Below are 25,457 nucleotides of genomic sequence, written 5' to 3'. Positions count from 1 at the left end.
AAAGCCCAAAGCCTTCCTAATAGCTTCGGTATGGGGGCTCCAGTGGGGGGGGGGGAACACCACACTCTTTCCAGTCGACTGAGCTTTCAGGTGCAGCAGCCGGGTGTGTTTGAGTCCTTTCAGTCGTCTCCACAGGGAAGTTACAGATGACTGTGTCCCCGAAACCGTCTCAAAGGAGGGAGCTCAGGGGAATAACCGAACCAGCAGGGGGAGGAGAGAGAGAGGGGAGGGAGGAGAGAGAGGGGAGGGAGGAGAGAGAGACAGGAGGGAGGAGAGAGGGAGGGGAGGGGGAGGAGAGAGAGAGGGGAGGGAGGGGAGAGGAGGAGAGAGAGGGGAGGAGGAGAGGGAGGAGAGAGGGGAGGGAGGAGAGAGAGGGGAGGGGGGAGGAGAGGGAGGGGGGAGGAGAGAGAGACAGGATGGAGGAGAGAGGGAGGGGAGGGGGGAGGAGAGAGAGAGAGGAGGGAGGGGAGAGGAGGAGAGAGAGGGGAGGGAGGAGAGGGAGGAGAGAGGGGAGGGAGGAGAGAGGGGAGGGAGGAGAGAGAGGGGAGGGGGGAGGAGAGGGAGGGGGGAGGAGAGAGAGGGGAGGGATGAGAGAGAGAGGGGAGGGAGGTGAGAGAGGGGAGGGAGGAGAGAGAGAGAGAGAGAGAGAGAGGGGAGGGAGGAGAGAGAGAGGGGAGGGAGGAGAGAGACGGGAGGGAGGAGAGAGAGAGAGAGAGAGAGAGAGGGGAGGGAGGAGAGAGAGACGGAGGGAGGAGAGAGAGAGGGGAGGGAGGAGAGAGAGGGGAGGGAGGAGAGAGAGACAGGATGGAGGAGAGAGGGAGGGGGGAGGAGAGAGAGAGGGGAGGGAGGGGAGGGGAGGGAGGAGGAGAGAGAGGGGAGGGAGGGAGGAGAGAGGGGAGGGAGGAGAGAGGGGAGGGAGGAGAGAGGGGAGGGAGGAGAGAGAGGAGAGAGAGAGAGAGAGAGAGAGAGAGAGGGGAGGGAGGAGAGAGAGAGGGGAGGGAGGAGAGAGACGGGAGGGAGGAGAGAGAGAGAGAGAGAGAGGGGAGGGAGGAGAGAGAGACGGGAGGGAGGAGAGAGAGAGGGAGGAGGAGAGAGAGGGGGAGGGAGGAGAGAGAGAGGGGAGGGAGGTGAGAGAGGGGAGGGGGGAGAGAGAGAGGGGAGGGAGGAGAGAAAGACAGGAGGGAGGAGAGAGAGAGGGGAGGGAGGTGAGAGAGAGAGAGGGGAGGGAGGAGCATGACGTGTGAGGCACAAGCTGGGAATAGTTAGACCAATATTGGCTTTGGCAAATATGAAAGCTAAAACAGTTAATATATTAAGAAGAAAGTTGATTAATACTATAAGATCGTCAAATAAGTGTGATTGACATTTCCTGCATAACCAAAATGAGACCATCAGGAATCAGATAAAACGATCTGGAAGTAATAATGATTTAATAATGAATTCATAACGAACTACACTCTGACCTCCAAAGTGACATCTCTCCAAACGACCTCCGACCCTGACCCTCGCCAGCCAGCCTGAGTTCCTCCACACTGATCCATTCACTAACTACACCACCCCTCCTCCAGAACACCACTGGGTGGAGCGGGTGGGGGCATGAACACATGAACCCGTGAACAAGTGAAAACGTGAACACATGAACCCGTGAACACATGAACACATGCCGCGTTGTCACTCTGCGTTGTCGTGTGGTCTTTCAAAAACGTTCCTGGAAGACCCACGTCTTCCATCACATTGAGTTTAGTTCTGCATTGTGTTTTAATGAACTAACTCTGCGTTGCACTGGATCCCCTCCCTGATAAACCCGTCAGTCTCCGGGGGTTCCTGAAGCCGTTCTCGGTCTGGCTGTTGTTTAAGAAACCAGGCCGTGCAGCGCTTGCACTTTAATTGTTCTCCTCTCATGTGTAAGTCCCGGTGAACGAGTGCATCCGCTAAAGGGCTCACTATAGGGTCTCTGATGCGCAGTATATTCCATCCTGGTGTGTTTCATCGATCGAGCCCTAAGTATTAAGACCTTGAACTTCGTTTGATGAGGCGAGCCGAAGTTCCGGCGAAAAAAACTGGACGTTCTGGATTTGACAGAAAACAAGCAGCGCTTCGTGTCCCATTAACAGGTCGAGTCCCGTGCTAGGAGATCTGAGCGCTAGCGCCCCCAGGCTACGTAGCTCAGCGCCGGGCAGCTAGCTGGCTGTGCAGCCGGGTGGAGATGGGAGAATGATGAGCGAGGAGGGATGATGTCGCTATTAATGGACAGCTTGAGACGATCGATATCAGACCAACGATGGTCGCCAGCAGGAAACGAGAAGTGGAATCTGACAGACTTCTCCAGACACACTGTCCCACCGGCAGATGAAATCTACAAGCTCTGCCCACGCACACACACACACACACACACACACACACACACACACACACACACACACACACACACACACACACACACACACACACACACACACACACACACACACACACACACACACACACAGCTGCCTGGTTTCCTTTGAGTAAACATCTCAACGAAGCAAAGTCGGATAGATAACTTATTACATATTCAAACATCCTCTATTTAATTGACCGTACCTTTATTTAACCAGAGACAAACTATATTTCAGGGCGGCTGGCCGAGGCCGCTAGCAGCAGTCAGCGAGCGATCCAGACGGCTGTGAAGTAACAGCTGACAGTGTTATGTTGAGTCCCAACATAAAGGCTCTGAAAGGCGGGACGGGTCAGATAGGCTGACTCTCCCCTCCTCCAACTCCCCCATCAAACACGTTTACCTGGGATTCACCCCGCTCCCCTGTCACTCCTCGCTCGGTGTCTATACTGTTTAAACACTCCTCTCCGTCGAGCCCCCAGCAGAACGCTCTGCCATCTTGTCTGAGCGCGTGGGAGACAAGAGAAGAGAAGGAATGTTTTATTTAAGAGACCATTCCTCCCCTCCGCTGTGCCAGTGGCTCCGTTGTGGAAATAGACTTTCTTCACGCGTCTCTCTGAGATTAGAAACTGTATTTCATCGCTGAGACGTCTAGCATACAGCGATCTAAAGTCCCGCTACGTTCAGCCGGTCGAATACAAGCATTTATGGGCGCTGCAGGTTAAATGGCCTTTTAGCAGCGGCAGCCATCTTGTTCGAAATGCTAGGTTAGAGGAACAGTAAGTGTTTAGAACTGTATATGAAAAAGTCTTATTGGCAGGGGAGGTTTTAGTGGCTTCAGTTTCAAGGGGTCTCAAGAAAAAGTCAACCCTAACTGTTAGCTCTTTGTGTGTGTGTGTGTGTGTGTGTGTGTGTGTGTGTGTGTGTGTGTGTGTGTGTGTGTGTGTGTGTGTGTGTGTGTGTGTGTGTGTGTGTGTGTGTGTGTGTGAAGGGACTTCGTTCGATCTAACATACCCCTCTTAAGAAGTGGAGTACCTGTAATTAGGATTTTTATGTGTCATTCATGGAAAAGGTGATTCAGCTGTTGGCCAACAGCCCATGTTGTCGTGTTCCTGAACATCACGTCGCCATAAAATATGTCCCAGAAACTTTCCAGCCGAGGCATTTGACAGGTAAAAAACAAACCCTTATTTTAAAAAAGCTGTCGGGCGGTTATAGTACATAAAGTCAGTTATGATCTATAAAGAAGTTATGGTCATGGATTATAAAAGATACTATTGGATCATAAAGACACGGCAGTTGTTTAGTTTGCACAGTTATAGTTGTGGTTTATAAAAGGCAGTTATTGTTGTGGTTTATGTTGACACGATTAGTTCAGTGTCACTCCAGTCCTAGTCTGCCTCCGTTCTAATCGCTCGGAAGCTGTCGAAGGAGGTCGAGACTGAAGAGTCAGACTCGTGGTTCAGCTCTCCTTCTGCTGCCAATCTAAACGGTGACGCAGCGATACTTAGAAGAGGAAGTCTGAGAGCGAACCACCGAGGCGGAGGAGGACGGCGTTGGGGTCTGATGGGTTCAGGGCTGCGGCCGCGGTTCAGCCCGGGCTGCGCCGGTGGAGTCAGGCAGCCGCGCTGCCTCCTCACTATCTCCTGCTCCATCTCCCGTCAGCTTTGTTCAGCCTTAATCGGTTCCACTGTTCGGCCACAAAGCGCTTCACGGGCGATACGACGTCACACCTCACCCCCTCGCACTGAGCTCTCCGAGGGACACGGACCAGCCCCCCGAGCCCAGGGGCGGGGGGGGCTGGTGGGGGAGCCAGGGGGAGGGGAGGGCCCCCCACTCCAGGGACGGAGAGGGGGTCTTGTTGTTCTGACCTATCATCGCAGAACAACAACAACAAACCAGCGGGGTCCGCTAGAAGACGAGGACGCAGCCCCCGGGCCGAGGGCCCCGGGCAAGATGGAGGACACGGGAACCGGGAATTAACCGGGCGGTCCTCAACGCCGGGGTCCGTCGGCCGTCGGGTCGGGCCTGGACCCCCAGAGGGGGACTGGGGTCGGACCCCCCAGAGGGGGACCGGGGTCAGACCCCCCAGAGGGGGACTGGGGTCGGACCCCCCAGAGGGGGACTGGGGTCGGACCCCCCAGAGGGGGACCGGGGTCAGACCCCCCAGAGGTGGACCAGTGTGGACTCAGAGCCCCAAGGTGGGCATTAATAAATGATGCCCACCGACCCGGCGGCGTCACGCCTGCCCGGGCACCCGCCCCAATTACCGCTGACATGCCGCTGGCTGCCGGGCCTCGTCTGAGATCGACCAATCACGTGCCCGAGGTCTGGGCCGCTGTCTGGATGAGGAAAATAAAAGTCCCCTGGTACTGCGGTCTGGGTGATAACACAGCGCTGGTGCTCTGGTGCTCTCTCTCTCTCTCTCTCTCTCTCTCTCTATGTTGCTGTACATCTCTTTTTCTGCCTTGACCTCGCTCCACCCCTCTCTTTCTGCTTCTCTACCTCGCTCTTTGTCTCTCTCTCCGACCGCCCCTCTCTCCCTCTCTCTCCCCCTCCCTCTCTCCCTTCTCTCATCTAAACCATCTCTTAAAGCCGTCTGGTCATTTAGTGGACAGCCTGATCAGTACCAGCTCAACACACACGGTGATGACTTCCGCTACATTAATTTTGTCCTTGAACGACCACATTACTCATCAAAACAGATAAAAGTATGATTTAATCACAAGCCATCTTGGGCACGTATGAGAAAAAAATGACAAACACACCTGACGGTTCACAGGGAGACGGCCTGGAACCGAGATAAGAACAAATTGGTTGCGACATCAGTCGTGATGAACGCTTGGTTTTATTGGCCCGGACACACTGCCGCCTGTCATAAGAAGGAGTTTAAAGACAACCTGCTCTGTATATCCAGTCTGCCTTGGCACCTGAGCTAATGGGAAACGTCTTAAACGTCAGCTCCCAGTAAATGGACTGCATTTATGCAGCACTTTTCTGACCAGTGGCCACTCAAAGCGCTGTACAATGCTGCCTCACATTCACCCGTTCATGCACACACTCACACACCGACGGCGGAGTCAGCCACGCAGGGTGACAGCCCGCTCGTCAGGAGCAGTCAGGGTGAGGTGCCTTGCTCAGGGACACCTCGGCTCTCAGCTAGGAGGAGCCGGGGATCGAACCAGCAAGCAATCCGTTTACCAGCCATCCCGCTCTCTACCTCCCTACTAGCACTGGGGTGGGGGCGACTTGACCTGAGCAAAGAACCAGGACTCATTGATGAGGACCAGTCAGTCCTGGCTCTCCTCTCCTACCACGGCAGGGTTTGAGGATGAGACAAACACATTGAAACGGACCGGTGAGATGCGTGAGGAAATAAAAACACACGCAAACAACTTAGTCATCCTCGGCTGAGTCGGCACTGCAGCCCAAGTTATCTCCACGTCATGAGCGACCAGGGTGTGTCCCGACACACACACACACCGCTATATCACACAACTTATCCACGGCGAAAATTCAAACCGCCTCTATACTCTCCCAGGGCGAGACACACACAGGCTATCGATCTGATCTGATCTGATCGATTCTTCTGATTATTTTCGAGATTATTATTAATTCGTCCAGGAACGAGAAGTCGTGATATCAGGATATCAAGGCCTACGATGGTTTATTGAATCACGTTGAATCATAAATCAATAAAGTGCATCCTGAAACACTGTTGCCTATTGTATTGTTCGATTACCTCCGCACCCGTCTGGGCAAATTAAAACACACGCACACGCACGCCGCGCGCATGCACACACGCACGCACCCATTTTCCACACACGCACATAGAGGATGACCAAACTTATTTAGGTCTTGATCGCACACACCCGTGCCATGTCTCCGTGAAGGGAGACCGGGGACCAGCAGACTGGGAGACCGGGGCGCAGCAGGTGCACCGGGTTCAAACACCCCCACGAGGGGCGAGGAAGAGGCGGCGGGGATGAACTTCCCCTGAGAATTCAGCCAAACTTACCACTTTGCTCCCCGAGAAAGACGAGTTTGAATTTCCTTAAAGGGTTCCCAAAGTCACTGCCCACCGACATCTCGGGCGGGGAGGGTGCTTCCGAATTGCTGACGAGACCCGGAGAACGGCTGTGTTACCGCCGCTGCTCGTTCTGCGCGCTGCTGCTGCTGCTGGGGGAGGCTGGATGCGAGATGCGACGTCTCTCTCTCTCCCTCTCAGGTCAAGCCGCTCCGTGATGGGAATGCTGCTGCACACGCCAGCTTTGCCCTTGTGTGCGCTTCTGCGCCTGCGCGGCCTCTCCTCGATCTCCCCCCCCTCCCTCCCTCCCTCCCTCCCTCCCTCAGCCCGGTGACATGACGTCATGTTGAACGGAGATGGAGGATGAGCCGGTAACGGTGAGGACGGTACGGTAGCCATCCCTTTATAACGCGTTAAACAACTTAATACTAGACTAGACTTTGGCAGAGAGACAGGATCAACAGAATGAACATTTCATTTAAACTATTTATTTCCGGGAAAAATACTCTTTTATAATAACAAAATACACATTTCAATAATACACAATTATAATAAAAAAACTAATTCCATGATGCCAGTAAACATCCTACTTTGTAGAAGTAAGATACTGTAAATATATTGTATTGAGTAACAGTGTATAAATGGATCAAACAATGATTATATCCGGTCACATTGGCCTCAGTTCTTTGAGACAGACTGCATGATGAACTTAAATATTAAGCTAAAGCATAAAAATGTTGCCCGTACGCAACGAGACACCTGAATCGGTTCAGTCCTGTGAAAATGCAAACGTAATCCTTCACATAGTCGAGCATTATACTGGCACTTAGACGGTGGTGGACTGGTCTGCTCCCATTCTGTCCCGACACTCACCTGCATCTCAACATCTGTCCAAAAATATATATCTCTAAAAACGTCCCAATTTGAGGATCACACATCATAAAAATAAATCCTACTTTAAACAGGAGGTAATTTGAGGTCATGGCACTGAGGTCAAAGTTCGAGTTGTGGATTGTGTCGTTTCCACCAACGCAGCTTAAGTCTGGACAGTTGGTCCAAAAGAGGGTTTTGACCTTTAGAATGCAGCGGAAACGAGCTTAAATCAGCATCCAATCAGGGGGCACACTGGGGCACAGTGTAGCAACAGACAGTGTTACAACCAGCCAGTGTAACACCAGCCAGTGTTACAACCAGCCAGTGTAACACCAGTCAGTGTAAGAACAGACAGTGTAACAAACAGCCAGTGTAACACCAGCCAGTGTAACACCAGCCAGTGTTACAACAGCCAGTGTAACACCAGCCAGTGTAACACCAGCCAGTGTAACACCAGCCAGTGTTACAACCAGCCAGTGTAACACCAGTCAGTGTAACACCAGTCAGTGTAACACCAGCCAGTGTAACACCAGTCAGTGTAACAACATACAGTGGAACGGTGAAAATCTTGGGGGGGGGGGGGGGGGGGGGGGGGGGGCGGTGGAGCCGTCCGCGTTACAACGGCCCCTCCTCCGTCTTCTCCAGGCTGTACTCTCTGGTCCTCCGCAGCTTCCAGCCCAGCATGACCAGGAACACGATGCCCATGGACTTGAAGGCCAGCATCAGACCCAGGTACCTGCGGGGGGGGGGGGGGCACAACATCACTGGTGGTCAGTGACCGTGCGCCACTACACGTTGCCAAACAGCCATACACGTTAAGACATGGAAAGCTTCTTCCGACCTGTTCCTCAAGGCGTTGTTGTCGTAGTAACCACAGCTCAGCTTGCTGCCACACTTGCGCTTCCACCAGACGCAGGACGAGTCGATGGCCATGCCGAAGAGGGCCGGAGCGGGAAGCCACGCTGGAAGACACGTTAGGGTTAGCATCGTGCTACTAGCCTCCGAAGGGAGCGCTAAACGTGTTCGTCAACACGTTAGCATAGCATCACGTTATGTAGTTCCTTACCGAGTACCCTCATGAGCATGAACTGGATTCCGATGGCGAAAGACTTCTCCTCGGGCGGAACCGTTCTGAAATTTAACGTAAATGAAATCCGTCAACACACGAATTGTTGAAAGCCACAAATTTTTTGGTTTCCTTTTCAGGTCAATCTAATTGGGAACCTTACTTTAGGAGCCCTACAGGTGAGACTTTGGACATCGAGGGTTCAAACCCCGTTAAGCACCCTAACCCCCGCTACGCACGCCCCCTAAAATATCCTTCCCAGTTGAACCCAGTTCCACATCCAAACCAGCGGCTGCGCTGGGAGTGTCCCCTGGTCTCGTACCGGAGCACCATCATGTAGATGGGGTTGTGGGAGAGGCTGGCGATCAGCCCAGCAAATGAGATGGTCAGCATGACGGGGAGCAGCAGGTGGGGACAGCTGTTGGGGCAGTGGCCCGGCACGGCCTGGGCCTGGCGGTCCGCCACACAACTGCAGCTGGTATACACCTGAGGACCACAAACACACACAACCACACGGCGTCAGTCGGGACCAGCCGTCGCAAAATTGACCCTTTGGTGACATCACAAGTGGGGGTCCGCACCCAGATGCATGATGGGTAGATCAGCCTACCAGGCGAACCAGTGGACTGAACCAACTGGTAGGCTGATCCGTCCCACTGGTGATAATATCGGACTTCAATATCATGAATAAAGAGTGTATAAACGACACACCAACTATTTGGATTCTGTAAGCGCTAAATCAGTCTATCGTCTTGAACGTACACATTTCAATCAAGATGGCAGCATTGTCGGCACTTATAGGAACACAAAGAAACCTAGCTTAGCCAAGGACGGGTTAAAATAAGCAATTGAACACATCCTTGGTTAAGCTAGGTTTCTTAGAAACCAGTACATGCTAGCTAGCTAGCATGCTATCATGCCGCTGGGAGTCCCCCTTCAAAGCCGGGCTATCCGGTCTCGGCACTGACTTCTAATAGGGTTCCGTCTAGCCCCCACCAACCAGTGATTACTTGGGATTAATCCACCAACCCTACGCTACGACCAATCGACCGGTACTCTGTCAGCCTGTCGCCCCGCCTCCACTCGCTAACATGCTAATAGCGTAGCTCCCCTCTGGAATACCCACTCTACGCTCGGTGGCTAATTACTTATTGACCGTGTTATTGATTGGGTTGTTGTGTTGGCGGGGCGACACAGCAGTTTCCGTCCCTCTTCGGATGTTAAATTATACGAGGATACAGATTAATGATTACACCGCACCGAAGGCGTCGTTTAGTCATCGAGAGTTTCTGGATTATCCAACAGCGTTGTTTTGTTCAGTTGTTATCGGGGAAGGTGGGAAGGTTATCAAAAGGGACTTTTATTTTGACATTTCCTCTCAGATGTCTTCCAGCGCAGTTTTATCTTCTGTTCCTTATTGTTCTTCTCCTGACCTCTGACCCCAGGGTGACTCCGCCATCTAGTGGGGGGAGGGGGGGCTCCCCTAACCTCTGACCCCTGGGTTTTCTCTGGCCCCTAGTGGACGGAGGGGGGGGAGCACACTGACCCCTGACCCCTGGGTTAGTCTGCCCCCTAGTGGCCGGAGGGGGGGCTCACCTGGACCTTGAAGGTGTTGTTGGGGTGCCGGGTGAAGTTGGTGCAGCCGGCGTTGCAGGGGGAGACGTACTCCACCCCGTCGGACCCACACACCGGGTTATACCCCCCCTCGGGGCAGGAGCAGTTAGAGTAACAGACAGCCCTGTGGGGGGGGCGGGGGGGGACAGAGGGAGTGAGGATCTTTGGACATGACGGCACATCAGCAGACAGATCAACGCCTTTGACCCTGCTAATTCATATTTTAGATTTGGGAAGCGATGTTTATGCGTGTTCAATTCACGGATCTAACCCCAGCACTGGGTCACCGGGTCAGCTTATTGATCTCCCCTAATGAGAGCCTGAGAGACTCAATGCAGCCTGCTGTTGTAGTGGAGAACCAGAGGTTCAGTGTAACAACAGCCAGTGCAAACAACCAGCCAGTGTAACAACAACCAGTGTAACAACAGCCAGTGTAACAACAACCAGCCAGCGTAACAACGGACAGTGTAACAACAGCCAGTGTAACAACAACCAGTGCAAACAACCAGCCAGCGTAACAACAGACAGTGTTACAACAGCCAGTGTAACAACAGCCAGTGCAAACAACCAGCCAGCGTAACAACAGACAGTGTAACAACAGACAGTGTAACAACAGCCAGTATGACGGTGAAAATCTTGAACCATCAAAAACATGGTCCAAAAAGAGAAGAAAATGCCAAAAAACAAAAAAAACGCCTGCAAACACAAACAACAAACAACGGCTGAGGTGGACCCGAGGGTGCGGCCCTACCCGGAGGGGGTTGCGTGGGGGGGGTTGACCCCGAACACGTCCTGGGAGGAACAGCCCATGAAGAAGACCGGGACGAGGAGCAGGGCCGAGAGGGACAGCACCACCACCGAGAAGCGGGGGATGGCCTTCAGCGATAGCCCCGCCCTCTTCATGATGATCCCGCCCACCAGGATCCCCACCGCTAGCGAGGGCAGGTTCACCGCACCTGCAGAGCCAGCAGCCAATCAGAGGGGACCGTTTACAGACACATAGACCTATAGGCTACAAGATAAGGAACTAAAAATAATAACTGGAGCCCAGAACCTTTGAGCAGGGAGAGAGAGAGAGAGAGAGAGAGAGAGAGAGAGAGAGAGAGAGAGAGAGAGATGAGACTACCCATCCCTGATCCAGACCCAGACCCACCAATGAGCAGGCTGCTCTCCACGGGCGAGGCGCTGTACTGGTGCTCCAGGAACTTGTTGAGGAAGGTGGCCAAGCCGGCGATGACGGCCGAGAAGCAGCACTGGGAGAGGACCAGCATGAGGAAGAACGGACTGAGCAGGAGATGCACCAGCAGACTGGGAAACACTGGGGACACACACACACACACACACACATCAGTATATATATATAGTATATACACAAATCAGTTTATATTCACGCACACACATCAGTATACACACACACACACACACACACATCGGTATCTACACACACACATCAGTATACACACACACACACACACACACACACATCGGTATCTACACACACACATCAGTATATAGACGCACACACACATCAGTACGTACAGACACACATCAATATATATACACACAAACACATGGATATATATACACATACATAGACACATATACACACACATATATAATACGCAAATACATAATTTAACGGTCACTCACTAAGTCACTCATTAACTAATTGACTAACTAACTACCTCAATAACTCTCTAGGTCACTCACTAACTCACTCTTCAGGAAGTCCAACAAAGACGACTTTTGTTTCTTGGTTTCTTCCGGTTCCAGTCTCGTGGTCGCTTCGGTCCCATTCATCTGACAAACACAAACATGTACAAATTAGAACGTTTATAACGATATTAAACATTTATATATTATTACGATATTTAACCTTTAACTATTCAACCGGCATGTCAGTTATCAGAACAAGAGTGAGAATATGTAAGAAGAAAGTCAACATCTCAAGTGTAGCTCAAATGAAGAGTCCTCATGTAAAAAATTTAACAAAAATCATTGATGATATACAAATAAATGGTAGGACTGCAGTGACTCAGCTTCGCCAGCAGGCGGCAGCAGAGGACAGCGGCTCTTACCTGGCTCCGCCGGCGCATGCTGCGGGGGAAGAAGAAGTAGGGGATGGAGGTGAGAGCCAGGCAGCACGAGGACACCAGCAGACCCATCCACCACGCCCCCACCCAGCGGGGGTCGTATGGGGTCAGCTCCTGGTGGGTCGCTGACAACAGAAAGAAGCGGTCAGATGAAGTCGTGGTGGTTTGGTACACGTATAGTTTGCCACTCTACCCCAGTAGAGGCAGCGACCATGTTTACTAGAGGCTTGTTGTGTAATGAAAGAGGCCCGTCCATGGCAATAATGATGCAACACATACTGGCAAATATGTCAACATGACATTGAGTATAAATAAGAGTTCACCTAGCCTCCCTCCTTACCCTCCCCACACTCCTCTTACGCATTTATTGTACGTTGTACGCCCTTACCCTTAAAAATAGTACTTAGCATTGTGTAGCGTATCCTTATCCTAGCCATCTCTGTTGTACGCGGGCAATGGGTTGACCTAGCGATTGTTAGTGCTTGGCACTTGGTTCTATGAACATCCTTACTGGACCGACAGAGATATATTATTGTTTCTCTTTCTTCTGACAAATGGACTTATTGTACGTCGCTTTCGTTCGAAGCGTCTGCTAAATGTCCTGAATGTAAATGTAACTGTAGATGTCATTTCTGCTGTTCATGTGGCCGTCCTGCGTCTACTTGTGTGTGATTGGTTGGTTGGTTCAGTGATCTCAGTGTGTGTGGCGGGGGGCGGGGGGGGGGGGTACCTGATCCAGTCTTGTCCACGTCGACGTAGACCCGGAGGGCCGCAGAGCCCAGCAGATAGCCGAACGCAGGCCCGAAGACGGAGACCGAGAACAGGATGGCTGAGGACCAGAGGGAGAACCACAGTGAGGACCAGAGGGAGAACCACAGTGAGGACCAGAGGGAGAACCACAGTGAGGACCAGAGGGAGAACCACAGTGAGGACCAGAGGGAGCACCACAGTGAGGACCAGAGGGAGAACCACAATGAGGACCAGAGAGAGAACCACAGTGAGGACCACAGTGAGGACCAGAGGGAGAACCACAGTGAGGACCAGAGGAAGAACACCAACTCACCACCCCTCCCCCACTGACCCCCCCTCACCGATGTAGAGTGGCGCGTTGGCGGCTCCGGCGAAGTCGTCGATGTAGGAGAGGCCGTAGGGCTGGATGGGCACCGAGCCCACCCCAAACAGCAGCTGAGCCCCCCCCATCAGCAGCCACACCCGGTGGGCTTCGCTGATCCGCAGGGCCTCCTGGCCCGCCCCGCACGCCGCCGGGGTGCTGGCGTTGGCCGCCGCCCGGCAGAGGTCATGGCGGTCTGGTGGCGGGAGACAGACGGACGGGGAGAGGGAGGGAGGGAGGGAGGGAGGGGACGAGGTCGACAACAAGGGAAGGAAGCCGGTGAAGGACAAGTCGAGGCAGACAGGCCGACGGCGTCGTTTCCTGGAGTCTGATATTTCGAGATATTCCGCGCCCCCCGGATCGCTCGGCCGTGGCGGGGGCTACGCGGGCCGTGGGAGAGAGCGAGCGGAGAATCGGTTTTTAATCTTCCCTGGCTCTTCTGTTGACGGCCAAACCGCCATCAACAGATCTGAAGGCTCAGCGCCGCGGGACGGCCGTCATCGATCCTAATCACCGAACCCGGAGAGCGATAATCATTTGTTTCCCCGCCCCGGCGGTTTAAGAAGTGTTTACCCTGGCGGCTCGCCGGAGCTCTGGGGTCCATGATCCGTTTGGTCCGCCTGAGCGAGAACGCTAAAGCCTGAGGAGTTGAACCCCAGCAGGGGATATGCAGTGGGGCCCCACTGGGGGGGTTCAGGGCTCAGGGATGGAGATAAAGGTCGACTAAAGGTCAGGTCGACTAAAGGTCAGTTTGACTAAAGGTCAACTAAAGTTTCATTCAGCGAGGCCCGGTCATCCTTAGGATGCGTGTTTGGTCCCCCGGTCCCAGACTTCGGCCTGGGACCGGGGGACCCTCCTCGTCCTCCTCAACGGGAGGAAGAGTGTCAGGAAGGAAGCGGTCTTACCGTGCAGCACGGAGTCGAACTCGTAGGGGGGGTACAGGAAGTGGGGCAGCGTCAGCATCAGGGCGCTGACCGCCATCAGAAGGCCGCCCAGACCGATGAATCTCGGACGGTTCACGCGACTCCCGAAGTAACTCACGAACACGATCAGGATGGTGTTGCCGACCTAGGACCAGATGGCGTGCACACGCACACACACACACACACACACACACACACACACACACACACACACACACACACACAGTTAGGAAGTTCATAGAACCAAGGGCCAAGCACTTCAACCAAGCGCCAACAATCACTAAGTCCACCCATTCCCCGTACACAACAAGGACAGCTAGAAGAATGCTAGGTATTATTTTAAGTGCCAGGACGTACAACATACAATAAGAGCGTAAGAGGGGTGTGGGCGGAGGCGATGCAGAGTCCAGGGGAACTCTAAACAAGTGAGTCTTGAAGAACTAGAATCTCATTGAGCTCTTAATGCTCAGATGCTACTGCACCGTGAGAAGCAGTCCCTGTAGCCGAGGCTCCCCAGAGGTCTGACCCCCTGTTCCAGAGAGAGTTCACACCAAACACAATGTTTTCATATCAGCTGCACATCCAGTGGTGTGTCATGTTTCCAGCGGGCTGTTCTATCTGCTGCTGCAGGGTTTCTCTGACGAACTACGACCCGAATAAGAACAAACACAATACTACTAAAACCAAACCGATTCCAAGTATCTGAGTTGGGAAACTTGACAAGAGGAACATTTACGAGGCCAAGTAAACTCTCTCACGTTGTTTGGACGGGTTTTATCTAACCGGGCTTCGGGACATGGCTCAATGACCACACCGGGCTGAACCAACCCCCCAGACAGCGGGCGCGCGCGGGGGGGGGGGGGGAGACGGACAGATCACAGATCACTGAGCTCCCTTCGCCTTCCTGTTGATCTGCTGCTCTGCTATCAGAGAGGCAGATCTGGGACCTGTGTGTTCTCTGAGAGCAGAGCTGTCGAGAGTTCATGCTCCCTCTCTCTCTCTCTCGCTATCTCCCTGTCTGTTACCATCCATTCGTCTGTCTCTCCGTCTCTCACACACTATCTCTCTGTCTGTCTCTGCCTCTATCTCTCCGTGTCTCTCTTTCTCTCTCTGTGATTAAAATACCTTCCTGTCTGAACACATGTACCTGGAAGACTTAACGGTGAGGAAAGGAATTCCAATAATCTCGCTCCATCTTTCCCTCTCCGTCCCCTCTCTCTCTATTCTTCTCTTCCCCACATTTTAATACTCTCTCTCGCCCCCTCCCTACCTCACAACCTTCATTTCTCTGCCTCTCGTTCTCTTTGTCATTCAGTCCAAGAGAAGCAGAGACAGAAGGAAAGAGAGAGAGAGAGACAGAATACGAGAGAAAGAGAAAGTTCAGAGAGAAAGTGAGAGAGGGTGATGTTTGTCTGAAGAGAGATTTATAATTTGACCTAATAAATCACCTGCTTTAACAATGTTAAAAAAAAAATCTCATGCAAATAATGCCTTGCCAATACATTTAATTTGAGTGTGATTATGAGTGAGCGTGAGAGGCAGAGCCAGAGAGACAGAGAGGGAGACAGAGTGAGAGCCAGAGAGACAGAGCCAGAGAGGGAAAGAGAGAGAGACAGTGAGGGAGAGAGAGGGAGAGAGAGGGAGAGAGACAGAGAGAGACAGAGAGAGACAGAGAGAGACAGAGTGGGAGACAGAGTGGGAGACAGAGAAAGAAAGAAAGAAAGAAAGAAAGAAAGAAAGAGAGAGAGAGAGAGAGGGAGAGGGAGAGAGAGAGAGAGAGAGAGAGAGAGAGGTTGACTGTGCCTCACCTCGTGGAGGGAGGACAGGGTTCCGGAGGAGGTGCTGCTGAAGCCGAAGCGCCGCTCTATGGTGGTGATGGAGCTCTTGAAGTAGGAGCTGTAGAGCAGCTGGGTGAGCTGCAGCAGGCCGTGGCACAGCACGAACAGCTGGGGGCAGAGGTCAGGGTTAGGGTCAGACACACATACACGGAGGCTATCAGACACACATAGAGGTGTCCACGCAGGTCTGCACCCCCAGCAGCTACGATCCCACGGGAGCGTCGGACCAACAGCATTGATCCGATCCGGAATTACGTGCATTTGCAGACTTTCCAGGGAGTTTTATGCAGAAGCTGAGACAGTTGCAGCCTGTGACTTTACGACAACACACCAACGAAGAAGTCCTCTCTTTTATCAGAACGTAGCAAAGGTCTTACTTCAAGGGTCAAGGGTCAGGTACGAAGGACAGAGACAGCGAGGACGTGTTTTGAGAATAGGATGCACACAGCTGGATGTGTGGGTTTCTGGGGGGTCTGAGACGAAGCCGATGCCAGCAGCGTCCTGCCGTCGGGGACCGGGGAGCCATACCGGACTCGGCCACTAGGGGAGGAGTTCCGTAGCGAGTGGCGGCTGGAGTGTAAAGCATCACCAAGTGTTGTCTGAATGTTTGTAAACACGGTCCACTCAACGCCCTTCACACACACGGCCGGTCGCCTAGCAACACCGTCGGTTGGCCGTCAACAGATAAGTTCCCCGAAGGAAAAGGGAAAGCAACCGGCCTTAAGCGGTGGACCTGATACCAACCGAATAGTTACGAGTTACAACACACTACATGGAAAGGCTGAATTGACGTCAGAACATCAAAACCCAAATAACAAAGCCACATACTTCAGATTCTGCTTGGCATTCTCTGGTCGGTATTTCGTTTGATTAAATAATAATAATTCTCCCTGACCCTGAACAAACGGAGGCCCCGAGCTAGGCGTTGGCTGAACACCAGACAAATGGAACAGGCTCCTCGTAAACAGACCGTACACAGCTTTAATACACTGGGGTCGCCCAGGGGCATGCTGGGATATGGAGTTCTTAATTAAAAGAAGAAAAGAGATTAGTCTATGGCCTCCACCACAGAGAGAGAGACAGAGGGGAAGGGAGAGAGAGCAGGGGGGGGGGGGGGGAGAGAGAGAGAGGAAGGGCGAGAGAGAGAGAGAGAGAGAGAGAGATTGACAAATAATTTGGCCCTTTCTCTTTCATCGTCTCAAGCTTTCCTGCTCCCTCACTGACTCTCAGTGACTCTCTGCCCCTCTTTGTGTTTCAACTTCACTTGTTCTCTCTCCAGAGAGAGAGCGCGAGCACCAGCAGGGCTACAGAGAGAGAATGGCCTCTGTGGACCAGAGAATGCTCTCATTAAAGCACAGACTCCTGGTTTGTTAACAAACACAAAGCGCTCCCCCTCTCTATCTCTCCCCCCCCTCTCTCTCTCTCTCTCTCTCTCCCCCCCTCTCTCTCTCGCTCTCCTCTGCCCTCTCCCCCTCTCTCCCTCTCTCCCCTGTCTCTCTCTCTCTCTCTCCCTCTCTCCCCTCTGTCTCTCTCTCTCTCTCTCTCTCCCTCTCTCTTTAATTGTCCAAATGTTTAGACGCCGGTCGCTGGCCTTTGTGGGAGAATATTTTGCTTTCGGCCGGCCGGCCTCGGACCCTCGCCCGGGGAGCCCCGGACCCTCGCCCGGGGCTCCTCGGACCCTCGCCCGGGGCTCCTCGGACCCTCGCCCGGGGCTCCTCGGACCCTCGCCCGGGGAGCCCCGGCGGCGGGTAGGAACACTGCGTTGGAGCGATCCGCTGGTCCACAGCCTCCAGACATCTCATATTGATGATCCAACACGCTGTGTGGCGCGTGGTGTTGACACTGAGGGAGGGTTATTTATTCTGCTAGACACTCACAGAATGCATTGATGCTTGTTTATTAGCGCGCATAATATTTACGAGGGCCTGATTGTTATAATCAATCAATGTTTAATGCAAGAACTTATAGCTGTGGCTCAGAGCTGAAACATTAATTATGTGTATGAATGCACATGTATATTCAATATGTATAATGTACATTCAACAGCTATGACCACTGAAACATCTATAATAGATAGATAGATAATCATGTATAATTATGCAAAGCACGTTTACATACATTCCATTCTGACCAGCACTGCAGTATTGACCAATCAAGATGATGAACGACTTATGAACGACCGCAGCAGTCATAGGTCACTGTAGGGGGCCACGGCCCCCGTATCCAGGGGCCGTCGCCGGGTGTGGGGAACGGGAGGAAGTCCTCACTCAGGTCCCCATGACAACCCCCCGTGGAGACACGCGCTGGGACCATTAGTCCAGACAGCCCTGGCTTCCTACAGGAAGTACTTTTAACACAGGAAACACCTCCCCGCTCTCTAGCAAAACAAGGAGCCGCGACGGAAAGGCCCGCGATAGCCTTGATATATCTGAAGAACTTCCTTCTGAGGAGGGACAATCTCCCAACATTCTTCTGCACAATAGGATCGAGATCAAAGCTCAGGCCTTGACCCCCACACACACACACACACACACACACACACACCCCGGGACGCGACTCTCGCCCCTCAGAATAACTTCTGGCTCGTAAATCTCCCACGAGATGGGACTCATCCAGCGATGGTGATATCTATTCTAATAATAACAATAATAATAATACATTCTACCTATAGCGCTTTTCTGAAGATTCAAAGACCCTTTACAGAGTGAACACAAAATAAACTAATTTAATAAGAACTTACTGTATGTAAGTTCCTGTTTTAAAAGGAGGAAGGGGAGAGAATGGAAAGTTATGTGGTGAAAGCAATCTTAAAAAGGTTGTATATGGCAATATACAACTTTTATGGCAATATCTTCGTTGTCTAATATTCTGTTGTTTTTATATAGAAATACAATCACCGATAGGCCTGTTGTACTGTTGTGTTCAAAAGGTATTAAAGCACTCACGATGAAATACCTTATGTAAGAGAATCTAAAGGTGGTCACGTCGTCTGGTTAAATACACTCATCTTTCAGGGGACCAGTGAGGCGGTCTGTTAAATACAAACACCAGGGGGAAGGGAACTCTGTTTTATGCGCAGGTGAAGGCCAAAGCAGAGTCAAAGTCGCGCCGAAGACAAATAGTGATGAAAGACAGCAAACACAGAGTGCTGAACAGCTTGTTCTGCTGCCATCAGAAGACAGATTGCTTCCAGTAGACCACGTCTGACCGGCTCTGCAGAGCAGGTTCAGCCCAAAGTCTGAGAACATTGAACCTCGCGCACAGGCCTCCTCCAACTCTCTCTGAAACACAGAGAGAGTAACGATGGACCGGCGACTCTGAGAAAACGGTTTGATAACACCTCACTGCACACTGAGGCTGAGTTCAGACGTACAGGACATCATACATCTGGCTCATGTTGCTTTGTATATAGGTGCAGAAAGAGGTTTATACATAATTAGGTTCATTATTTATTTGGATGCATAATAAAGTTACATTTGTGTGCAACATTACAGACGGTTAAGTTTGGAGGAAAGTTTGAATCGTCAAAGTCTAGGTATATTATCCAATTACGCTGGGTGTTAGCTAAGAGGTAGTAAGAGATTGTTTAAGAGGAGGTTAAGTTGAAGTTAGGCGTCACGGTTTGAGGGTTTGCGTTGGTTGAGGGTCCAGGTCAGGGCCTGTGAGGAGCAGCAGAAAAGTCTGCATCGGGATTCAAGCTGAACCTACAGACGCCCTGCCTGGATCAGAGGCGGCGAGGGCCTCTGCTCCACATGGGGGTACAGGAAGGCAGCCCTCGCTGTTCCTAAGCCCAGGGACGAGCTGCGTTATCGGGGAGAGCACCAGACCGCAGGGGGGTATAAGACTCCTGTTGGACCTTACTTAACAACTGATGGCCGCGCTGATAGACGGCAATCAGCACCATACTGTCAATACGCTGTGATTAGCATCAGTTGGCCTGCAGTTACTGTAAATACTGTTGATTACTGAAAACCGGCCCACACAGGAATAGCTCCAGCACATAACAAGTATATCTCAACTGTACTTGATATATTTATATAGGTCTTTGTATAGTGAGTATATAGTATGCAGGGCTAGGATAATATTGTATATAGTACTATATATATTGAGTATATAGTATACAGGGCTAGGATAATATTGCATATAGTACTATATTGAGTATATAGTATACAGGGCTAGGATAATATTGCATATAGGACTATATATATGAATATATGGTATAAAGGGCTATGATTATATAGTTTACAGGAATATATAGTGTATATTGTATTTAGGCCTATAAAGAACAAAAAGTACTTTAAATTGCAGGGCCATATTTGTTATACTTTGTTATATATATTTGTTAACTTGAAAAATACATTGCTCTTTTAATAAATGTAGTGCATTACTAATATATGGTTTAATATTGCTTTTAAGTAAGTTATATAGACCCAATGTAATTTCAAGTAATTTACATTCAAAACTAAATATTTCAGCATAGCAAAAAGGAAATGATGAAGTTTTAAGCTCCCTTTTTATTAATATTTTTTTCTTTTACATTCGGTACCAATAAGCAGGTTATTTATAATTGCAAAATATCTTTTTGAAAGCCTTAGTTTCTCTTTTTGTAGCCAAGACTTATTACTTATACCGAGTTATATCTCACAAGCTCACAGACGCGACTGATGCACGTAACGTTGATGATCGACAACGGTTTGCAGTGATCAAGCAGAATCACATTCACAACGAAGTTACACTGTCCTGCGCTCCGAGTTTTGCCTCAGACATTCATGCATCCCCATTAATCTTTTGAGTTGTTCTCGGCAGTGCTCCAGAGACACAACCACAAGGAAACACTGACTGGAGGTGAGCCGCCGTGCATATCTCCACATCTCCTATCTGCCCATCTCCCAGCACACATCTCCTGCAGGTATGTTGTTGAGACTCCCTCTACCACACCGCTCTAGTCACAACACCGGCAGAAGAGAAGCATACCTTGATGTTCCCGAACAGCCGCTTGGGTTTCTTCATGTCTTTGGAATATAACTCCATGATGATGTCCAGAAGGTTCCAGTATCTCTCCGCGTCAAGGTCTGCTGTGAACTCAGGTTGTCCTCCTCCTCAGAAGGGCTTTATCATAGTGTGGGATGTCGTCATCGAACTCTCCTCCCACAACACAACACATCGCGCGCGCTCGCTTTCTCTTTCTCTCTCTCTCTCTCTCTCTCTCGCATTATTTCTCGATAAACGTGACGCGTAGCTCTCCAACTCAAGAACACTTCAGATCTTATCCCCCTGAAGGGGAGACTTCCAGACAGGACCCTCCTGAAGGAGGAACCTCCAGACCGTAACCCCTTAAGGCCTGCAGGGGCGTAGGAAGCGGTCCTGGGCCGAGCTCAGCGGGGGGCCAGGGGGTCCTCCCGACGTCATGCTGCTGTATTCACGCCCTTTCTGCTCTGTTCCAGAATCAGGCCACATACTTTCGGCTATATACCGTAGGGACTCTGCAGGACTAACATGGGAGAGACTCTTGGGGGGTTGATGGAGGGGGAGTCTGAGAGAAGAAGGGAGCGACATTACGATTAGTCATAATCGTGACTAATGGTTATGACTGTCTAGCTAGCTAACTTCGGATAACAGTCTTGTCGTTGTTCGGGCACTCTTCCAACCCTGTTATAAAGCCGGAATAAAACAAATAGATAAAAATAAAACACTAGAAGGACTTATGATAATAAAACCTTGGTTCTCGGTTAAACTTCCATTTCATTCAGATAGGTAGCAACTTGTGCAGCGGAGCCTCGAGCGCTAGCATGCATGTCCATTGTCATTTGGAAGGGGAGTATTTCGCCTAGAAAATCTATCGACAGATATTTTAACATTCCGATATTTTTTTATTGTTCCTTAAATCAGATTACAAAAAATGTGTGGCAATCCCACTTTTAAGGAAATGCAATAATAAAGTGCAGCTTAATATAGGCTGATGTATTGATCAAGGATCAGATTCATTTGGTCATTTGCGTCACCTCGTTTAAAGGAGCTCTGGGGCCTCATGTACTAAGGTTGCGTACGCACAAAAACGTGGCGTACGTCCTTTTCCACGCTCACGTTCAGATGTACAAAACGTGAAATGACCGTAAAAATGTGCGGTCCCCACGCCAGCTCCAGAGCTGTCGTACGCACGTTTCTACAGCTATTGTTCCTTTGGCGACACTTAGAGGTGACGCTGGGAAACTGGGAAAAAAGGTGAAAACAATGACTCAGAGTGATTTGCACATCAGAGACACACTAATGAACAATTAACAGACCTTGCAATTATATGGGTGGCTATAAAAGCATGCGCAATGGATGAAGAAAATTGTTTTAAAAATGGCTGCGTTAGCGTTGTTAGAGGACATCACAAATGGTCAAATCCGAAGGGCGCTGGAGACGCCGGGGCCGACGGAGCAATCCGTGCCCTCTCCTTGCTTGTCTATTCAAAAATAAAAAATTTAAGTTGATAAACACGAGTCAAAGTCTTTAATATCCTGGCATCTTTACGCACGACTTATGTGTATTGCAAGCAGCCAATTGTATGACCAGTATAATTACAGCATTTATGACTTCAGCATATTTACCTTGGGGATGATCGGTGTCCCCTTCATGGGCTCCCACCACTCCGGTGAGAGCCGTGTCACCGATCAAAGCGGCCACTCTCAAATCGAAGGGGGAGAGTTCCCCCACTCCCGTCCCCCCACGCTTCGGCGGTGGGCAGAAACCCTCCGCTTCACCTCCACCTTGAGGTCTGACCACTTTTTTTTTAATTTCAGAGTGTGCGCTGCTGAGACCCCACTGCATTGACGGCCTCGCAAACACGCTCCCACTCACTTCTCTTTTGTTTTGCATTTATCCCTGTTGACAGGGTTCCAAATAGCACATGCTTGCGCATTTCTACCTCGTGGAGCAAAATCTCGAGCTCGGACTCCGTGAAGTTTCGTTTTTTGCCTCTGTTCATGGTGCCAGGTGATCGGATTAAGAGGTGAATCTCAGGTCCAGAGGCCTATTTAAATGAAATTGCATATTCAAATGAGGGCGTGGACAGGGAGGAGTTTGGCACCTCGGCATGTGCGCTCAATTCCACGTTGATTGAGATGTACAAAAGAAACGTGCTTGGATCCATGCGTTCGCACACTTTGATACATCTGAATTTATTTGTGCGTAAGACAGTTTCTGGGTTTTGGCGTACGCCAAGTTTCAGTATGAAATCCACGCAAGTCTTAGTACATGAGGCCCCTGGTGTCTCTTTCCTTCATTTTTTTTTTTTTTCGTTTGAACAAGTTTGAGTTGATTTTCTTTTTGACACATATGGACACATAGAAAGCACTTGTTTGGAAGACTCATAATCTGGCTTTTCTACCAAGAGGATAAGGCCCATATGTGATTATTTTCTGTTCTGACTTTATTCTCCTGGAAGTCTACTTCATGCTCCAACTATGGACAAAAACAATGTCTCCTGTTGGACCTTACTTTACAACTGATGGCCGCGCTGATAGACGGCAATCAGCTCCTACTGTCAATACGCTGTGATTAGCATCAGTTGACCTGCAGTTACTGTAAATACTGTTGATTACTGAAAACCGGCCCACACAGGAATAGCTCCAGCACTGGGGCACATAACAAGTAGGGCTTTAGGTAGCCTTATATAGCATACCGGCCTAGGATAATATTGTATTTAGGACTATGACAAACCACAAGTTCTTTAAACTGAAGGACCCTATTTCTTTTGTGACAAGACTTGAAGAATTAAACTCTATTAATGCATGTATTACATTACTAATCTTTAGTTTAATATTGCATTGAAAGTAAGTTGTAGAGACCGATGTAAATTCAAGTATTTCTTATTGATTAAGAACTAAAAAGCAGGTTCTTTAAAACCGTAATTTCCCTTTTTGCATTAAACAGGACAAGGTTGTGTCTCAGGCTGGCGGAGGAGTTGGAGTTAATTAACTTGTATTCATTGGAATAAAACTGATAAAACGGGCAACAGAATTGTCCAAAAAATACAGGGGGGGGGGGGGGGGGGGGAATCTCCAAACAAATAAAACACACTTCAAATTGTTAGTTTGAGTCCAGAGCGACTGGACAGGACTGATTGATGACACCAGCCGAGCACAGACCCAAAGGCAGGAAGCCTACAGTAACAGCCAATGGAAAGGCCATGCAAAAGCTAAATATAACCTGGCATGATCGCTCAGAAACCTTGGTTAGCGAGCCACCATCACAAGACGCATAACAGCCCCTCATCTCGATCTATTAGACCTGCGGCGGTCTGGGAGTAAACATCATGTTTCAGTTCAACCTGCTCCTAGGTCACAGGTCCCAAACCAGATGACACAAAGTGACTGCTGCTGGTTTAGACTGCATCACAACTCATGGATTCTCCTTTACTGATCGGCTCAAATGTGTCCAATGGTCTGGTGGACAGTGTGTCACATGACACAATGGCACCTGTTTTAGCCAATCAGAGGACTGCAGTTACCTGTATCAGACCAGATGAACAAACCTTTGAAATTAGCATTTAATTTAAACACGATTCTTATTTCACAGACAAACAACTTTTCTCCTCAGTTCTTCAGTTTGTTGAAATGATGGCTTAGCATCTTAAAGTGGCAAAACCCTGGAAAAGGGCCAGCAAATAACTATAATTAACCCTAAAAACAGAGTCCTAATTTCCACACTGAAACCATACAATCCTCATGCCATATTCCTAAATGGCGTCGTTATAGAATGTGTTTTGCTTTGTGATTATTTTAACCTGCTGAGTTGTATGCATTTATTACCAGCAGAGCAGTTGGTTGATAAGAACTATGTGAGAGATCACCACTTATTGTCTCCTGGCTTAGAAACATCTGGGCGTCCTGCCAGCGGATTAATAAACGTCTCAGTGCGTCCACGGTCTACTGTACATAAACAGTTATGTACTGTACAGTAAACACTGTCCTATACGGCTGACATACGTCCTATCCTGATGCTGCACAGTACAGCGGACTATATACACTGCACTGGTTACCAGTCACCGCGTACAAGACCATGGAGTGGACTCTACTGAACTGGTTAGCTCTAGTCCCCCCGTATTAGACCCTACAGTGGTTTCTACTGAACTGGTTAGCTGTACAGTAACCTGTACTAGACCGTACAGTGGATACTAGTTACCCTAGTTACCACTGCACTGGTTACCAGTGTTGATGTGTCCCTGAGCAAGACACTTAACCCTAACTGCTCCTGACGAGCTGGCTGTCGCCTTGCATGGTTGACTCTGCCGTCAATGTGTGTATTAACCGATGTCTGCTAAATGCCTTAATTGTAATTGTAATTGTTACCTCTAGTCACCTGGTACTAAACCCTACAGGGGACAGACCTGCACTGGTTACCTCTACAGTCACCTGGTACTAAACCCTACAGGGGACAGACCTGCACTGGTTACCTCTACAGTCACCTGGTACTAAACCCTACAGGGGACAGACCTGCACTGGTTACCTCTACAGTCACCTGGTACTAAACCCTACAGGGGACAGACCTG

General features: G+C 50.3%; 2 protein-coding genes and 1 long non-coding RNA gene across 3 annotated transcripts in view; 1 reads left to right on the top strand and 2 right to left on the bottom strand.

Moving 5' to 3' along the window:
• rab6ba (RAB6B, member RAS oncogene family a) overlaps positions 1 to 6,687 on the bottom strand; it is a 34,309-nt gene extending 27,622 nt beyond the window's left edge. The window contains exon 1 of the mRNA XM_060067300.1: positions 6,396 to 6,687. Coding sequence (XP_059923283.1) covers positions 6,396 to 6,465 — 70 coding nt within the window. The 5' untranslated portion in view covers positions 6,466 to 6,687. The remainder of the gene's footprint in view (positions 1 to 6,395) is intronic.
• Positions 6,688 to 6,895: 208 nt separating this feature from the next.
• Positions 6,896 to 10,360, top strand: LOC132469341 (uncharacterized). The gene is made up of 3 exons (XR_009528406.1): positions 6,896 to 7,570; positions 7,755 to 7,828; positions 10,343 to 10,360. It is a non-coding gene; the product is annotated as an uncharacterized LOC132469341 (long non-coding RNA).
• slco2a1 (solute carrier organic anion transporter family, member 2A1) lies at positions 7,858 to 21,285 on the bottom strand. The gene is made up of 14 exons (XM_060067237.1): positions 20,897 to 21,285; positions 15,893 to 16,030; positions 14,067 to 14,229; positions 13,142 to 13,357; positions 12,781 to 12,879; positions 12,036 to 12,175; positions 11,676 to 11,757; positions 11,111 to 11,275; positions 10,709 to 10,913; positions 9,940 to 10,081; positions 8,666 to 8,829; positions 8,344 to 8,408; positions 8,119 to 8,239; positions 7,858 to 8,013 (listed from the first exon to the last, which is right to left on the bottom strand). The coding sequence occupies exons 1-14, from the start codon at positions 20,951 to 20,953 to the stop codon at positions 7,893 to 7,895; spliced, it is 1,878 nt and encodes a 625-aa protein (XP_059923220.1). The 5' UTR covers positions 20,954 to 21,285; the 3' UTR covers positions 7,858 to 7,892.
• Positions 21,286 to 25,457: the final 4,172 nt, after the last annotated feature.

The sequence above is a fragment of the Gadus macrocephalus genome, chromosome 12 (assembly GCF_031168955.1).
Source record: "Gadus macrocephalus chromosome 12, ASM3116895v1".
Classification (NCBI taxonomy): domain Eukaryota; kingdom Metazoa; phylum Chordata; class Actinopteri; order Gadiformes; family Gadidae; genus Gadus; species Gadus macrocephalus.
Note: the sequence above shows the minus strand (reverse complement) of the source record. Positions and strands in the feature narration are given on the sequence as shown.